A 12653-nucleotide genomic window follows, 5' to 3' on the forward strand; every position below is an offset into this window, starting at 1 on the left:
TAATGTAGTAAATGTAATATATTTGGATTTTCAAAAGGCCTTCGATAAGGTACCGCATTGTAGACTCATGGATAAGATCAGAGCATGTGGAATCTGGGGACAGGTAGCAGAATGGATAGCAAGTTAGCTACAAAACAGAGAGTAGGGGTTAAGTGTAGCTACTCAGACTGGCAAAAGGTGGGATGTGGTGTTCCACAGGGATCAGTGTTGGGACTACTGTTGTTCAGAATTTACTTTAATGATTTGGATTCGGGAATCGGAAGTACAATTTCAAAATTTGAGAACGACACCAAATTGGGGGTATAGTTAATACAAAGAAAGAATGCGTCAAGAGGACATTAATAAACTTGCAGAACGGTCATGTAATTGGCAAATGAATTTCAATATAGATAAGTGTGAGGTGGTGCATTTTGGTAGGAAGAATAAGGAGACCACATACAGCTTGGATAAGAGTCTAAATGGGATAGAAGAGCAAAGGGATCTAGGGGTACAGATACATAAATCACTAAAAATAGTGATGCAACTTAATAAAGGGTTTGCTAGGCTAGACGTAGAGAAAACGTTTCCACTTGTGGGGGAGATCAAAACTAGAGATCATGAATATAAAATAGTCGCTCATAAATCCAATAAGGAATTCAGCAGAAATTTCTTTATCCCCAAAGAGTGATAAGAATGTGGAACACACTACCACAAGGAGTAGTTGAGGCGAATAGCACAGATGCATTTAAGGGGAAACTAGACAAGCATGTGAAGGAGAAAGGAATAGAAGGGTATCCTGTTAGGGTGAGATGAAGTAGGGAGGGAGGAGGCCCGTATGGAGCATAAACGCCGGCAGAGACCAGTTGGGCAGAATGGCCTGTTTCCGTGTTGTAGCTTCGATGTAACTCGCTGAATCTGCTTCCACCACCCTTTCTGGCAATGCATTCCAGATCATAACAACTCGCCAAGTAAAAAAAAATCCTCATCTCCCCTCTGGTTCTTTTGGTTACCTGCCAACCTTTCTAATCTTTTTTGCTTCCTCTCTATATTTTCTATACCTTGCTTGATTTTCTTTTATATTTTTAGCCCTACATTTCTAATATGCCTTTTTTCAATTCACATTTTCATTTTAATTTCTCTACTCATCAAAGAAACTGCACATCCTAACTCTAAGCATCTCCTGTTTGAACATTTCCCATTGTTTCTCCACTATCTTATCTACCAATTTTTTGTTGTCAATTTATCTGGATGAGTTCCCTTTTTTCTCTTTGAAATTGGCATTTTTTCAAGTCAAGTACCTTTATCCCTCTCCTTTTCAGTGTTTATATTGAATCTAATTATGTTATGGTCATTCTCTCCTAAATATTCTCCTACCTTTTATCATCTACTTGGCCCAATTCATTTCCTAGAGCACCGCCGCCTTCCTTGTTGGACGACAAACATACTGGTCTAGAAAACAGTTCTGGACACATTGTAGAAACCCCTCTTTTTTTTATTCGTTCATGGGATGTGGGCGTCGCTGGCAAGGCCAGCATTTATTGCCCATCCCTAATTGCCCTTGAAAAGGTGGTGGTGAGCCGCCTTCTTGAACCGCTGAAGTCCGTGTGGTGAAGGTTCTCCCACAGTGCTGTTAGGTAGGGAGTTTCAGGATTTTACCCAGCGATGATGAAGGAACGGCGAAATATTTCCAAGTCGGGATGGTGTGTGACTTGGAGGGGAACATGCAGGTGGTGGTGTTCCCATGTGCCTGCTGCCCTTGTCCTTCTAGGTGGTAGAGGTCGCAGGTTTAGGAGGTGCTGTCGAAGAAGCCTTGGCGAGTTGCTGCAGTGCATCCTGTGGAAGGTACACACTGCAGCCACAGTGCGCCGGTGGTGAAAAGAGTGAATGTTTAGGGTGGTGGATGGGGTGCCAATCAAGCGGGCTGCTTTGTCCTGGATGGTGTCGAGCTTCATGTGTGTTGTTGGAGCTGCACTCATCCAGGTAAGTGGAGAGTATTCCATCACACTCCTGACTTGTGCCTTGTAGATGGTGGAAAGGCTTTGGGGAGTCAGGAGGTGAGTCACTCGCCGCAGAATACCCAGCCTCTGACCTGCTCTTGTAGCCACAGTATTTATGTGGCTGGTCCAGTTTAGTTTCTGGTCAATGGTGACCCCCAGGATGTTGATGGTGGGGGATTCGGCAATGGTAATGCCGTTGAATGTCAAGGGGAAGTGGTTAGACTCTCTCTTGTTGGAGATGGTCATTGCCTGGCACTTGTCTGGCACGAATGTTACTTGTCACTTATCAGCCCAAGCCTGAATGTTGTCCAGGTCTTGCTGCATGCAGGCATGGACTGCTTCATTATCTGAGGGGTTGCGAATGGAACTGAACATTGTGCAATCATCAGCGAACATCCCCATTTCTGACCTTATGATGGAGGGAAGGTCATTGATGAAGCAGCTGAAGATGTTTGGGCGTAGGACACTGCCCTGAGGAACTCCTGCAGCAATGTCCTGGGGCTGAGATGATTGGCCTCCAACAACCTCTACCATCTTCCTTTGTGCAAGGTATGACTCCAGCCATTGGAGAGTTTTCCCCCTGAATCACATTGACTTCAATTGTACTAAGGCTTCTTGGTGCCACACTCAATCAAATGCTGCCTTAATGTCAAGGGCAGTCACTCTCACCTCACCTCTGGAATTCAGCTGTTTTGTTCATGTTTGGACCAAGGCTGTAATGAGGTCTGGAGCCAAGTGGTCCTGGCGGAACCCAAACTGAGCATCGGTGAGCAGGTTATTGGTGAGTAAGTGCCGCTTAATAGCACTGTCGACAACACCTTCCATCACTTTGCTGATGATTGAGAGTATACTGATGGGGTGGTAATTGGCCGGATTGGATTTGTCCTGCTTTTTGTGGACAGGACATACCTGGGCAATTTTCCACATTGCTGGGTAGATGCCAGTGTTGTAGCTGTACTGGAGCAGCTTGGCTGTTCTCTTTTGCTGGACTCTGCCATCATTGAGGATGGGGATGTTTGCAGAGCCTCCTCCTCCCGTTAGTTGTTTAATTGTCCACCACCATTCACGACTGTATGTGACAGGACTGCAGAGCTTTAGATCTGATACATTGGTTGTGGAATCGCTTAGTTCTGTCTATAGCATGTTGCTTCTGCTGTTTAGCATGCATGTACTCCTGTGTTGTAGCTTTACCAGGTTGGCACCTCATTTTTAGGCACGTATTGTTCTGTTCCTGGCATGCCCTTCTACACTCCTCATTGAGTTACGATTGATCCCCTGGCTTGTTGGTAATGGTGGAGTGAGGAATATGCCGGGCCATGAAGTTACAGATTGTGCTGTAATACAATTCTGCTGCTGCTGATGGCCCACAGCGCCTCATGGATGCCCAGTTTTGAGCTGCTAGATCTATTCTGAATCTATCCCATTTAGCACGGTGGTAGTGGCACACAAGCACATTGGATGGTGTCTTCAGTGTGAATACTGGACTTCATCTCCACAAGGACTTTGTGGTGGTCACTCCTACCAATACTGTCATGGACAGATGCAGATTGGTGAGGACAAGTAGGCTTTTCCCTCACTACCTGCCACAGGCCCAGTCTGGCAGCTGTGTTGCTACCGAGCCACTTGTTGATGGACATTGAAGTCCCCCACCCAGAGTACATTCTGTGCTCTTGCTACCCTCAGTGCTCAAGTGGTACTCAACTGACAGACTGATTCTTCAGCTGAGGGAGGGCGGTTGGTGGTAATCAGCAGGAGGTTTCCTTGCCCATCTTTGACCTGATGCCATGAGATTTCATGGGGTCCAGAGTCAATGTTGAGGACTCGCAGGGCCACTCCCTCCTGTACTGCCACCATCTGGTGGGTCAGGACATACTCAGGGATGGTGACGGAAGAGTTTGGGACGTTGGCTGAAAGAGGTATGATTCTGTGAGTATGGTTACGTCAGGCTGTTGCTTGACTAGTCTGTGGGACAGCTCTCCCAATTTTGGCACAAGTCCCTAGATGTTAGTGAAGAGGACTTTCGCAGGGTCAACTGGGCTTGGTTTGCTTTTGTCATGTCTGGTGCTTAGTGGTCTGTCCAGTTTTATTCTTATTATGACTTTTTGTAGCAAGATTGTGGCTTGCTAGGATATTTCAGAGGGCAATTAAGAATCAACCATGTTGTTGTGGGTTTGGATTCACATTTCAGCCAGACCAGATAAGGATGGTAGGTTTCTTTCCCTAAAGGGCATTAGTGAATGAAGTGGGTTTGTACAACAATCCAGTAGTTTCATGGCCACCATTATTGATAGTTTTTTTTAATTTCCCGATTCTATTTAATTAATTGAATTTAAATTCCCCAGCTGCCGTGGTGGGATTTGAACTCATAACTCTGGATTATTAGTCCTGGCTTCTAGAGTTACTAGTCTAGTAACATAACCACTGTGCTACCGTACCCATGCCACTTATATTACTTTTACCCTAGTCTATCTTTTGGTAATTAAAGTCACCCATTATGGTCCTGTTGTTACTACATTTTCCTTTAATTTCTCTACATATCTCTTCCTCTATCTCCTTTCTATTGTTTGGTAATAAATTCCCAATAGAGTAACAGTTTCCTTAACTCTGTAAGAATACTGGGATATGCTCCCCTAATAAATCTTGAAAGGAATATTGATCAAATGACACCAGGCAAATCTTCAGTTATTTCACCGTAACTCCTCAACAAATAACCACCTCGAAATTTACCATTCCTATCCAGAGAAGTATTAGGTGCCGAGATTTGGCTCAACAAATTGTCTTGCATCAACCAGTTTGCATCATATTAACATTAGTACTAACAACTCCTTATGTTGTTAGGATATGTACAAACTACTGAGTGAATAAATTAACCCCTTCTTTGCCAAATCATCAAGTCAGACCACAAAGACATGAACTAACATTTCTTTATTAACGCCTTATAATCACAATGAAGTCTTAAAAGTTTAGCATACAAATTATTTAGTAGATGTAGTTAACTGATGGAATTAATAAATGGAGGTTACTAAGGTAGTTCAGATATGTCACAGTGATTCAACATTATTTGGCGTTGCTGATTATAAGTTGATAGTAAGCTCAGTGATATAAAGTTGGTGAGATTAGTTTACAGTTACATTCCTTATATAGATGACAAGTTAGCAGCTTTCTATAGCAAGTCTATTGGATATATTAAAAGTTCAATTAGTTCAGCTCACGACTGATTTGCTCACAGCTTTAGCAATAATTCCAGAAAGTTATACAAACCTGTCTTTCTGAGTTGACCTAGTAGAGTAGGTTACTTTGCCTTCCGCTGGGATGATTGTGTTAGCCTCCTAAGACATCAGAGTTATGATTCTCCATCTATAGATGTGATATCCATTCCATCCTGGATCATCTGCTCCTGAATAGATTCCTCTTAGGTGCTGATAGCTATATTTAGACTAGCTGGCTCAGATCTCACTTCCATTCTCAGGGAAATTTCCCAGAAAATCCCAGGTCCACGTAAAGGGGGTAGAGACCCACATCACAGGTGTCCATCAGTAGCGCCTGCACAATAAGTGCTCCCCGGTGCTAATGACATGGAAACTGGCTCCATAGGTTCTGATGAAGAGTCTCTACCCAAAAAGTTAATCTGCCTTTTCCCTTCTCAGATGCTAATAGATTTGTGTGAGTTTTGAACATCTTCTGTTTTTATTTCAGATTTCCAGCATTTTAATCTCCCAGAAATCCACTATTTGCTATTGAATTGAATGTAAGGACAGGGTTAATCAGGCTGTCTTGAAGTCTACCAATGTTATAATCATAAGACAGTCTTGCTTTATTTTATATATATGTATGTTTAATATAGATTCAGTGACCACTGAACTGTTGAATTAAGACTGACCTTAAAGCAATGATCAGTTTAGACAATAAACCTAATTAAAAGACAGTCCAGTGCAGAAAGCTTTAATTAGTTGATAACAAGTTCTGCAGCAGCAACTACATACAGGCAGAAAAGCTCCCTTTGTTCATTCATAAGGAGGGAGCCCTTGAGGCCTTGAAGATATGCACCTGCCTGAGAAAGTCGGGGAGTTGTACAGTCTACAGAAAAATAACTCATTAAAACTAAAGTTGTTGATAAGGGAGAAGCTCATTAAAATTCACCTTCTATGGAATTGTATTAGGCAATGCAGAAACATATGGTTTGTCACGCTTGTCACGGTGGAAAAAAAAGGTATAAAACATGGATGTTGGAACAGACACCTTAGAATTCGATTAAGATCTGATCAACCAAGTACACCAAGCACTGAAATGTAAGGTGTTTGAATTCTTCGGCTAAAATTCACAAGTTTTTTGTCGCAAGTGCTGCTGTTAACTGCATGTTTAATTATTGTATGCTTAATAAATCTGTGAACATTTAACATTTAATGCTGTGAACCCTATTATTTTGAGGAGTAAATTAAAAGTAAGAAAACCCCATCTCTAACAAGAGGTTCTAGAATTTTTTTTACAAAAACCCTACTAGTAAACAATAATTGTCAGAATATTGCATCTCTGCAGCACAGGTGTATCTCCTTTGCTCTTCAATAAGGGTTTCCTATTTTTCAGACTTCTAGTGCTGCATTATGCAAGATGAGGGATCATTGGGGCATCCAGTAATATGGAATCATAGAGTCATAGAGTTATACAGCACGGATAGAGGCCCTTCGGCCCATCGTGTCCGCGCCGGCCATCAGCCCTGTCTACTCTAATCCCATATTCCAGCATTGGGTCCGTAGCCTTGTATGCTATGGCATTTCAAGTGCTCATCCAAATGCTTCTTGAATGTTGTGAGGGTTCCTGCCTCCACAACCCTTTCAGACAGTGAGTTCCAGACTCCAACCACCCTCTGGGTGAAAAAGTTCTTTCTCAAATCCCCTCTAAACCTCCCGCCTTTTACCTTGAATCTATGTCCCCTTGTTATAGAACCCTCAACGAAGGGAAAAAGCTCCTTAGTATCCATCCTATCTGTGCCCCTCATAATTTTGTACACCTCAATCATGTCCCCCCTCAGCCTCCTCTGCTCCAAGGAAAACAAACCCAATCTTCCCAGTCTCTCATCATAGCTGAAGCGCTCCAGCCCTGGTAACATCCTGGTGATTCTCCTCTGCACCCTCTCCAAAGCGATCACATCCTTCCTGTAGTGTGGCAACCAGAACTGCACACAGTACTCCAGCTGTGGCCTAACCAGTGTTTTATACAGCTCCATCATAACCTCCTTGCTCTTATATTCTATGCCTCGGCTAATAAAGGCAAGTATCCCGTATGCCTTCTTTACCACCTTATCTACCTGTTCCGTCGCCTTCAGGGATCTGTGAACTTGCACACCAAGATCCCTCTGACCCTCTGTCTTGCCTAGGGTCCTCCCATTCATTGTGTATTCCCTTGCCTTGTTAGTCCCTCCAAAGTGCATCACCTCGCACTTTTCCGGGTTAAATTCCATTTGCCACTGTTCTGCCCATCTGACCAACCCATCTATATCGTCCTGCAGACTGAGGCTATCCTCCTCGCTATTTACCACCCTACCAATCTTTGTATCATCAGCGAACTTACTGATCATACCTTTTACATTCATATCCAAGTCGTTAATGTAGACCACAAACAGCAAGGGACCCAGCACCGATCCCTGTGGTACCCCACTGGCCACAGGCTTCCAGTCACAAAAACAACCTTCGACCATCACCCTCTGCCTTCTGCCACTAAGCCAGTTTTGTATCCAAAGTGCCAAGGCACCCTGGATTCCATGGGCTCGTACCTTCTTGACCAGTCTCCTGTGGGGGACTTTATCGAAGGCCTTACTGAAATCCATGTATACCACATCCACTGCGTTACCCTCATCCACACGCCTAGTCACCCCCTCAAAAAATTCAATCAAATTAGTCAGACATGATCTTCCCTTGACAAAGCCATGTTGACTATCCCTGATTAATCCTTGCTTCTCCAAGTGGAGACTAATTTTGTCCTTCAGAATTTTTTCCAATAATTTTCCTACCACTGATGTTAGGCTCACTGGCCTGTAGTTCCCCGGTTTTTCCCTACTCCCCTTCTTGAATAATGGTATTACATTAGCGGTTCTCCAGTCCTCTGGCACATCCCCTGTGGCCAGAGAGGTTCTGAATATATGTGTCAGAGCCCCCGCAATCTCCTCCTTTGCCTCACACAGTAGCCTGGGATACATTTCGTCCGGGCCTGGGGATTTATCCATTTTTAGGCCTGCTAAAACCGCCAATACCTCCTCCCGCTCGATGTTAATATGTTCGAGTATATCACAGTCCCCCTGCCGTATTTCTATGTCTACATCGTCCTTCTCCATAGTGAAAACAGATGCAAACAATTCATTTAGAACCCCTCCTACATCTGCCGGCTCCACACACAGATTGCCATTTTTGTCCCTAATGGGCCCTATTTTTTCCCTAGTCATCCTCTTACCCTTAATATACTTAAAAAACATCTTAGGATTTTCCTTTATTTTGCTCGCCAGTGTTATTTCATGGCCCCTCCTTGATCTCCTAATTTCTTTTTTAAGTATCCCCCTGCACTTTTTGTACTCCTCTAGGGCTTCCTCCGTCCTTAGCCTTTTGTATCTGCCAAAAGCCCTCCTTTTTTTCCTAATCCATTCTCGTATATCCCCTGACATCCAAGGTTCCCTGGAGTTCTTGGAACCACCCTTGACCTTTACGGGAACATGTTGCCATTGTATGGTCTCAATCTCCCTTCTGAAAGACTCCCATTGCTCCGATGCGGATTTTCCTACAAGCAGCTGATCCCAGTCCATTTTGGCCAGATCCTGCCTTATCCTATTAAAATCGGCCTTCCCCCAATTTAGAACCTTTATTTCCGGCCCCTCCCTGTCCTTTTCCATGACCACCTTAAATCTCACCGAATTATGGTCACTGTCACCAAAGTGCTCACCTACTAGCACTTCTTCCACTTGGCCGGCCACATTCCCTAGAATTAGGTCCAGTACCGCCCCCTCTCTTGTAGGACTTTCTACATGCTGGCTCAAAAAGCTCTCCTGGATGCACGTTAAGAATTTTGTACCCTCTAAGCCTTTTACACTCTGAGTATCCCAGTTAATATTGGGGAAGTTGAAATCCCCCACTATTATTACCCTATTATTTGCACAATTTTCTGAGATTTGCACACAATTTTCTGAGATCCAACTCGCACGTCCTGGGAAAAACTTTTCAAAGATCTGCCGGTAGAAATAGCATTGTTTTGTTTTTGGTGGATTGAAAGGAAACCTTTCTGCTGCTTTCTTGAGCTGCTGGCCTTCAACCTTAATGAATGAATGCAGTGATAATTATTACTTTGCTTACAATTCCTTAAAATATCAGCAAGGATCTAATTCATCGTACAACACTTACCTCAAATAAATACTCACCTCAAAAAAATTCAAACTGTCAAATAATTCAAATTAAGTTCAAATTATGAGGTGTGAACTGTATTACAAAACTTAATTCAGATCATGTTTTTGTGACTGGAAAGCTGTTTCCAGTGGGGTCCCGCAAGGCTCAGTACTAGGTCCCTTGCTTTTTATGGTATATATTAATGATTTGGACTTGAATGTGGGGGGCTTGATCAAGAAGTTTGCAGATGACACAAGAATTGGCCATGTGGTTGATAGTGAGGAGGAAAGCTGGAGACTGCAGGAAGATATCAATGGACTGGTCAGGTGGGCAGAAAAGTGGCAAATGGAAATCAATCCAGAGAAGTATGAGGTAATACATTTGGGGAGGGCAAACAAGGCAAGGGAATACACAATAAATGGGAGGATACTGAGAGGTGTCGAGGAAGAGAGGGACCTTGGAGTGCATGTCCACAGATCCCTGAAGGTAGCAGGACAGGTCGATAAGGTAGTTAAGAAGGCTTACAGGATACTTTCCTTTATTAGCTGAGGCATAGAATATAAGAGCAGGGAGGTTATGCTAGAACTGTATAAAACATTGGTTAGGCCACAGCTTGAGTACTGTGTACTTCTGGTCACCACATTACAGGAAAGATGTGATTGCACCGGAGAGGGTACAGAGGAGATTTACGAGGATGTTGCCAGGACTGGGAATTTTAGCTATGAGGAAAGATTGGAGTGGCTGGGGTTGTTTTCTTTGGGACAGAGGAGGCTGAGGGGTGATTTAATTGAGGTATATAAAATTATGAGGGGCCTAAATAGAGTGGACGGAAAGGACCTATTTCTCTTAGCAGAGAGGTCAGTAAACAGGAGCATAGATTTAAAGTAAATGGTAGAAGGATTAGAGGGGAGCTGAGGAGAAATTTTTTCACCCAGAGGGTGTTGGGGGTCTGGAACTCACTGCCTGAAAGGGTGGTAGAGGCAGAAACCTTCATCACATTTAAAAAGTACTTGGATGTGCGCTTGAAGTGCCATAACCTACAAGGCTGTGGAACAAGTGCTGGAAAGTGGGATTAGGCTGGGTAGCTCTTTTTCGACTGGCACAGACACGATGAGCCGAATGGCCTCCTTCTGTACCGTAAGTTTTTCTATGTTTCTATGTAGGTTGGTCAAGCATGACCTTCTGAAATCTATACTGACTACTCTTTATTATATTTTCATTTTCTAGATGATTTTCTATTATCTCTTTTAGTAAAGATTCCTTTATCTTTCCTACCACCAACATTAAGCTAACTGGTCTATAGTTCCCTGGCCTTGTTCTATCTCCCTTTTTTAATCTAGGAATAACATTAGCTGTCTGCCAGGCCTCTGGCACTATTCCCTTTCCTAATGAATTTTTATTTATATGTAATAGTGCCTATAATATCTTGGAGGTAACCAGTATTATTGTCCAACAGTCATTGTATTAGACATTTGATTTATCTTGTTATTCAGGTGCAGGCAATAAGAACAAATAACTGTGACAAACCAATCTACAAAAGTATTAAAGCATCTTTCGATTATCACCTTTTATACTTGATGATACCAAGAATAAATGGAGATAAAGCTAATGGACACTAATCTGATCATACCAGGCTGATACAGTTACCTGGACACAAACCCCAGTCAGTCCTGAACTTTTAAAATTGTACGAAAAGTAATTGGATCAGTTCTGGGAATGATACCACTCCTACATAATGAGAGTTTGTCTAAAGCAGACCTCCTGAACACATCAATTGGGCAGTCTTTCTTCAGCTAGGTAACCCAACAAAACAGATCTCAAACATGCTGCTGTGTGGTTCTGAAAATTAGAAAAAATTACAAAGGATTTCTTATAATGTTTGCGAATGAAGCACTTTGTATTGAAAGCCCTACCCCCTTGCCCCATCGTATTGTTCTGTAACTCTAACAGGACTTTGGAGATGTGTCACCAGTACTGTACTCATTTGTTTCCAAATTGTAAACAACTATAACGCGCTGATAGTAATTTTGAATATTATGTATACCTGGGTATCCATGTGCTCCTCTAGTATGCTAAACCGCGACATCTTGAGAGAAGAAATTCCATCACTGAAAGGTTCTTTTGATCTCCAAAGTGTGTCGTGTGGAATGAGATCTGTGTCTTCAAATGACTTACGCAGAAGAAATTTTTCTATTCCATTCTTAACAATGATCAAAAGAGTGTAAGTCATCAAATAAACTTTTTAACTAAAAAGAAAGACTTGCATTTACATAGCTCTTTTGAAGTGTAGTCACAGTTGTAATGTGGGAAGTTAACTTCTATAGTTTGATAAGAAATTGAGGGTACTTTTGGTGCTCATTGTTCTGGTGGAAGTGACAGGAAGTAGGATGTAAACCGATAGTCCAAAAATGGAACTCTAAGTTCCAATCTGAATAAAAACACAACACATGTAAAAACAAATAAACTAAGTTTTAAAAAATTAAATATTTTAACCAATCTCCCATAGCATTATTCATGGTAAGTCAAATGTTATGCCATTCATAAGCAAAGTAACATTATACCATGTAATGAACAATGTATTATTCTACTACTTGAGGCAGCAGCCTGTGGCTGGCTTGCCCCTTTAAGGGCACAAAGTCAAAATGCTGTAATATCTTCAGGTCAATTAGAAGCTAACTAGGGGCTAAAGTGTCAGACTTGGCTCAGTGACATCACTTTTTTCTCTGAGTCAGAAGGTTGGAAGCCTAGATTATATGTTCAAATCTCTGGAGTGGGACTTGGATCCACGACTCAGAGGAAAGTGTGTCAAGGCTGATATCTAAACATTCACACTCGGCCTCTGAAAGAAGAAGATAGGTTAACACGCAGCTTATCATTTTGGGTGTAATCTTTCATCAGCAGTGGCCGGTGCTGATTCTGATTTGTTGTGCATTTCCAGGATAATTCTATATTTGTTTCAGACTAGTCTGTATTCATGCTTTTGTTTTTATCTCTGCATGTTTATAAACTTCTTGATGAACATAGCAGTGAAATGTTGTGGTGTGTTTCACTAATGAGAGACAGAAAAAAAAATCCTACCCGTGGGCAGCTGTTACTCTATCAGAATGCAGCACAGTGTACATATACAGTTCCCTTAGGCGTCTTTCACTTTCTTCTGCAGCTTCTTCAGCAGAAGGAATCTGGAAAACACGTATAAAACAAATGCTTAGCAAAGGAAGGATCACAAAATTGAAGTCGCTTATAGGATGACTGTCCTCTTGAAAAAATTTCGGCAAACTTCATTGGGCCAGATTTTGCTGCGAGTGGACGCCGT

At 42.4% G+C, this 12653-nt stretch overlaps 1 protein-coding gene across 1 annotated transcript in view; it reads right to left on the reverse strand.

The window, feature by feature from the left end:
* Positions 1-3662: 3662 nt before the first annotated feature.
* asns (asparagine synthetase) overlaps positions 3663-12653 on the reverse strand; it is a 28759-nt gene continuing 19768 nt past the window's right edge. The window contains 5 exon segments of the mRNA XM_067995959.1: positions 3663-3883; positions 9138-9270; positions 11385-11540; positions 11687-11768; positions 12419-12519. Of these exon segments, the coding sequence (XP_067852060.1) occupies positions 3663-3883; positions 9138-9270; positions 11385-11540; positions 11687-11768; positions 12419-12519 (693 nt within the window).

This window comes from Heptranchias perlo, chromosome 2, assembly GCF_035084215.1.
Source record: "Heptranchias perlo isolate sHepPer1 chromosome 2, sHepPer1.hap1, whole genome shotgun sequence".
Lineage (NCBI taxonomy): Eukaryota > Metazoa > Chordata > Chondrichthyes > Hexanchiformes > Hexanchidae > Heptranchias > Heptranchias perlo.